The 6153-nt window shown below is 50.7% G+C and overlaps 1 protein-coding gene across 2 annotated transcripts in view; it reads right to left on the bottom strand.

Moving 5' to 3' along the window:
• CWC25 (CWC25 spliceosome associated protein homolog) overlaps window positions 1-6153 on the bottom strand; it is a 25195-nt gene that overhangs the window by 18822 nt on the left and 220 nt on the right. For both annotated transcript variants that reach the window (XM_008066432.1, XM_021716456.1), the window contains exons 2-3: window positions 3034-3206; window positions 351-587 (exon numbers count right to left, since the gene is read on the bottom strand). In XM_008066432.1, the coding sequence (XP_008064623.1) occupies window positions 351-587; window positions 3034-3206 (410 nt within the window). The remainder of the gene's footprint in view (window positions 1-350; window positions 588-3033; window positions 3207-6153) is intronic.

Raw genomic sequence — 6153 nt, 5'->3', positions numbered from 1 at the left:
AGCCCCCCAAAGTGCGGGATTACAGGTTGAGCCACCGAGCCCAGCTCATCCACAAATTTCTAAGAAGCTGCTGACATCTTTCACCTTGTTTCTAACTCCTATTTTTGTTTAAGGACCAAACGTAGATGACTACATCTGGGCTGGTACATAGCCAGTATCTTTCCATATGGCCCAGATCCATCATCCTTCGTAGAGCCTCCTTCCCAGGATCAGAAAGCCCAGATGGAGACAGATGCTTTTACATGGCAGATAAAAGCCAAGGGGAAACCAACAGAGAAGAGAATCAATGGCCTCAGCAGAGTCTCGAAGGATCACTGTGCTGAAGCACCCGCCCAGTCCCTCGTCACTACCTGATGATGAAGAGTGGGTCCTCGCGGATCTTGCTGGCCATGTCAAGAAGGGAATTGGCTCCTGATGGGGCAAAGATGGAGCCCGGAAGGAGCCCCGTCTCAGAAGAGCAGCCTGCCTCCTTCTCCTCCATCTTCTCAAAAACGTATTTGTCAATGGGACGTCCCAGCAGGTACTCGTCACGGTTCACCATCCCACCAGGACCCTGGTACATCCAATCCAGTTTTTCTTCTTTTTTCCTGGTTCAAGGAAAAAAAATTCAATCAAAGAAAATGTAGATTTCTGCAACCTACCCCAAAACCTGAACACAAGGGAGAGAGGACCACAGCTGATCACAGAACACATGCTAGGCATTTGCCATGGGCTAAAACACCATAACCATGTGGCAGGCATGAGAAATGGTACTTGCCTTCATGAAGCTTATGCCTAAGCGGACAGACCATTTTCACACATAAAGGAATTTATGAGGAAAGACAGATTTCCTCGACCTGAGGCATGGGTCTTGGCTCAGAATCTCTTGAGCCTCCTTTACAAAGTCTTCATATTATGCTTTCATTTTTTTTTTCTTTCTTTTTTTTTTTTTTTTTTTTTGAGATAGGGCCTCACTCTTTCTCCCAGGCTGGAGTACAGTGGCACACAATCATGGTTCACTGCAGCTCGACTTCCTAGGCTCAGGCAATCTTCCCACCTCAGCTTCCTGAGTAGCTGGGATTACAGGTGTGTACCACCATGTCCAGCTACATTTTTTTTATTTTTTGTAGAGACAAGGTCTCACTATGTTGCCCAGGTTGGTCTCAAACTCCTGGGCTCAAGTCCTCTTCCTCACAGTGCCGTCTCCCAAAGTGCTGGAATTACATACATAAGACACCAAACTAGCCATATTTTGTGAGTCAGAGTCTCACTCTGTTGCCCAGGCTGGACTCAGTGGCATACTCACAACCACTGCAGCCTCAACTTGCTGGACTCAGTCGATCCTTCAGCTTCAGTCATCCAAGTAGCTGGAACTACAGATGTGCACCACCAGGCTCGGCAAATTTTTGGATTTATTGCAGAGATGAGTCTCGCCATATTGCCCAGGCTGGTCTTGAACCCCTGACTCAGGCAATCCTGTTGCCTCCACCTCCCAAAGTGCTGGGATTACAGGTGTGAGCCACCACACCCAGCCAGCCTGGACATTTTTTTTTTTTTTTTTTGAGTTGGAGTCTCACTCGGTCGCCCAGACTGGAGTGTAGCGGCTGCTCCCGGCCACCGTAGCCTCATCTGTTGGGCTCCGGTGATCCTTCCGCCTCAGCCTTCCGAGTAGCCGGAATTACAGGCATACGCTACCACACCCGGCTGATTTTTTGATTTATTGTAGAAATGAGGTCTCGTTGCCCAGGCGGGTCTCGAACTCGCGGGCTCACAGCCTGGACATTTTTAATGAGAATAATTTAAAACAATACTGAAGGGCCATGACCTTTTAGAATTTTTTTTTCTATTAAAAGGTCTGAGAAACACTACAGTCTGTAATTAAGACTTGATCATGGGCTGCTAGATCAGGCTCCATCTAGCCCACCCAGCATCACTCACACCATTGGAGTCCAGACGGAGGCTTGTGTCTTGGTGAATTGCAAAGACAATGCTGAGGCCTTTATGATGAATACCAAAGGTGGTGATATCTTTACAGCAATCAGAGGCTCTCCCGATTCTCCAGTATGGGTAAAACACAGGTCAGGAGGGAGGCTAGCAACTATTAAAACCAGACCTCCTGGCCAGGCACAGTGACTCAAGCCTATAATCCCCAGCACTTTGCCAGGCACGGTGGTTTAAGCCTATAATCACAGAACTTTGGGAGGTGGAGGTGAGAGGATTGCCTGAGCTCAGGGATTCGCGACCAGCCTGAGCAACATGGCAAGACCTCATCTCTATAATAAATAAATAAATAAGCCAGGCTTGGTGGCTCAGCCTGTAATCCCGCACCTTGGGAGGCTGAGGTGAGTGGACTGCCTAAGCCCATGGGTTCGAGACCCACCTGGGCAACTTGGTGAGACCTCATCTCTACAATAAATCAAAAATTAGCCGGGTGTGGTAGTGCGCGCCTGTAGTTCCAGCTACTTGGAAGGCTGAGGCGGAAGGATCACCAGAGCCCAGCAGGTCGAGGCTGCGGTGGCCGGGAGCGGCCACAGCACTCCAGTCTGGGCGACAGAGTGAGACTCCAACTCAAATAAATAAATAAATAAAATTAGCTGAGCATGGTGGCACACGCCTGTGGTTACAGCTACTTGGAAGGCTGAGGGGAAGTATCGCAGTAGGTCAAGGCTGCAGTGGCCATGCGTGTACCACTGCACTCCAGCCTGGGTGACAGAGTGAGACTCTGATTCTGGCTCGTGTCTGTAGTTCCAGCTACTTGGAAGGTTGAGATGGAAGGATCGTCAGCCCAGCAGGTCAAGCCTGCGGTAGCCATGAGCATGTCAACGTACTCTATCCTGGGTAACAGAGTAAGACTCCAACTCAAAAAAAAAAAAAAAACACAAAACTTGCTCCCAGCCAGCTGGTACATGCAAAGCCCACCTTAGAATCCAGTCAGTCTAACTCCGACACCCATGCTCTGAACCACTCAGTTATTACTCACCAACAGGATGAGAGGCCTGTGGGCCAGCCCTGCAATGTCCTACCACCCTACACTGGCTGCTGCTCCTCACTCACTTGACAGCCCCAACATCCTCCGCGTAGCGCTGCATCTCCTCTCGGGCCCTCTCCTCCCGCAGTTCACGCTGGAGCTCCTCAATCTTCTTCCGCTCAGCCTCATGCTTCTGCTCGGCCTTCCACACTTTCTCCACATTGCGGAGGGTCTGCGGGTGCCAGCTCTTCTTCAGATTCTGTGGCAGACAAAGGGGGGCGTGTAAGGGCAGGACACTTCTAACAACCACAAGGCTTCCTTCCATCAATCTCTCATGCACGGGTGGGAGAGGAGGGAAGGACGCTCAGGTCCTTCCTGGGTTCCCTGCGAACAGTCAGAACTTTAAATGCATAAAAGCCTTCCATTCACTGGCCATGTCTAAGCAGGAGTTAGTGATGGCAAGACAGGAGAAACAGGGCAGGATGGGGAGGGACAGATTTTGGAAGAGAACAGAACTCAAGCACCTTTGGCACTGGACATTCACTCTTAGGAATGTAGCCTATCTTACCTGGGTCCACTTCATGTGCCCTGACTTGCGTGGCTTAAACCCACCTGGAGCCAGGCATGGTGGCTCACACCTGTAATTCCAGCACTTTGGGAGGCAGAGGCAAGAGGATTGCCTGAGCCCAAGGATTCAAGACCAGCCTGGGAAACTTGGCAAGACCTCGTCTCTACAATAAATCAAAACATCAGCCAGGCGTGGTGGTGCACGCCTGTAGTTCCAGCTGCTTGGAAGGCTGAGGCAGAAGGATCGCCGGAGCCCAGCAGGTCGAGGCTGCGGTGGCCAGGAGTGGCCACTCACTCCAGTCTGGGCAACAGAATGAGACTCCAATTCAAAAAATAAATAAATAAATAAAACCCACCTGGGACCTCTTTCATCATTTCTTCCCAGGCATCTCCCTGGGTTCTGATCCCTCCATCACCTTCAAAGAACAATGCTTCTCTCTCTCCTCACATCAGTCACTGCTTCAGGTTATTTTCCCAATCAGGGAAAATTTCTGGAGGAAGTAACATCTAGAACAATCAGCCTAGTGATATGGGAAGGAGAAGCAGGGGACAGATTTCCAAACAGAGGGAACAGCACACGCAACTGCAGTCCCAATGGTGGAAAATAACAGTACAAAGCACTCAGTGTGAATGGAGTCAGAATGCAGGCTGATGGGGACACGACGCAAAGGGAAGCTGACAAAGAAGGCAGCACGATAAGGGCCTTGTGAGCCACCTAAAGGGACTGGACTTGATCCTGTTGACAGCAAGAAATAACAAATAGTCATATGCAGGTGAGAGGCACAAGTAACTGTCATGTGAAGAATGGATAGGAGAGTAGTCCCAACTACTTGGGAGGCTGAGGCGGAAGAATTGTCTGAGCCCAGGAGGTTGTAGCTGCAGTGAGCTAACCATAACTGTGCCAGTTCACTCCAGTTTGGGAGACCAGGAGACCAGTTAAGAAGACTGAGTCAGGCACTGTGGCTCACGCCTGTAATCCCAGCATTTTGGGAAACCCAGGTGAGAGGACTGCTTGAGCACAGGAGTTCAGAACCAGCCTGGGCACTATAACAAGACATCAACTCACAAAAAAAAAAAAAAAATAACCCAGGTGTAGTGGCACGGGTCTGTAGTCTCAGCTCCCTGGGAGGCTGAGGCAGAAGTGTTTCCTCAGCCCAGAAGGTCGAGGCTGCGGTGAGTCAGCCGAGATCATGCCACTGCAGTCCAGCCTGGGTGACAGAGTAAGATACTGACTTTAAAGGGGGGGGCACGGTAGCTCAATCCTATAATCCCAGCACTTTGGGAGGCCGAGATGAGGGGATTGGCTGAGCCCACATGTTCAGGAACAGCCTGGGCAACTTGGCGAGACGTCATTTCTATAATAAATCAAAAAATTGGCCAGGCGTGATAGCACACGCCTGTAGTTCCCGGTACTTGGAAGGCTGAGGAAGAAAGATCACTGGTAGACTCCAGCAGGTCAATGCTGGAGTGGCCGTGAGCATGCCACTGCACTCCAGCCTGGGCGACAGAGTGAGACTCCAACTAGAAAAAAAAAACAGCAGTTGGCAGTTGGGGGAGGGCTGGGTGCCATGGCTCACACTTGTAATCCCAGCACTTTGGAGGCAGAGGTGAGAGGATTGCCTGAGCTCAGGGGTTCAAAATAAGCCTGGGCAACTTGGCAAGATGTCATCTCTACAATAAATAAATAAAAATTAGCCGGGGAGTGAATGTGCCTGTGATTCCAGCTACTTAAAAAGCTGGATCAGAAGGATCGCCTGAGTCCAGCAGGTCGAGGCTTCAGTGGCCATGATCCTGACACTGCACTCTAGCCTGGGCAAGTGAGACTCCAACTTAAACAAATAATATAAATAAATAAACAAATAAGCAGTTACCTGAAGATGACACTAAACTAGATGAGCCTTGATGGAGTCCTGGGACTCAACCCAGTGAAGAGCCCCTGACACACTCCATTGTGGCCGCTGGGCAGGTGGCTAAGCTGATCTATTTGCTGGCTCAATTCGTTCCACTTTCAGGAGGTTAGTATCACCCTGGCCTTGCACCAGCTCCCGTGAGGACATTAATCCCACTTGGGGCCCCAGCTCCCTACAAATGAACTGCACTTTTAAGAGAAACTGCCATGTAACTTATATCAAGTGCTACGAGCTCAGAAGAAAGCTGTCACCACACATCAGAATCAGCATCAAGGGAGGTGAGGTAGTCATAAGGGTAGACACAGAGGCCCAGGCTTAAGCCGGACCCCAGGCCATGACTCAGGGTCAGGGAGAGCAGGACACACACTGCCCACTTCATCCCAGGATGTGACTCTGAACTCTTGCCTAAGGCAGGGAGATGTGTTCCAGGCCAAGATATGCAAAACAGAGCCTGCGTGACCCAGTCGCGACATCTGCCTCCTTTGCTAGCCATGGCTTCAGCCGCACCCCTCCCTGGACTTCCCAGAATTTCCAGCCGGTCGGGTCCCCTTAAACAAACACGCAAACGCCACCTCTCACGTTCGCGACACATCCCGCACACTTTCCCAAATCCCATCCACGATCCTAACGACTCACCCTCGCCCCCCAAAGCAAGGCAGCGTTGCTATGGTTACCACTCCTTTCTCCCCTCCTACACCCGCGGTCGGTTTCCGTTCCCAGCCCTCGTCG

This window comes from Carlito syrichta, unplaced genomic scaffold (genome assembly GCF_000164805.1).
Source record: "Carlito syrichta isolate Samal-C Ts95f unplaced genomic scaffold, Tarsius_syrichta-2.0.1 Scaffold104997, whole genome shotgun sequence".
NCBI classification, from domain to species: Eukaryota; Metazoa; Chordata; class Mammalia; order Primates; family Tarsiidae; genus Carlito; species Carlito syrichta.
The sequence above is the reverse complement of the archived record's forward strand: the minus strand, read 5'-3'. Positions and strand labels throughout refer to the sequence as shown.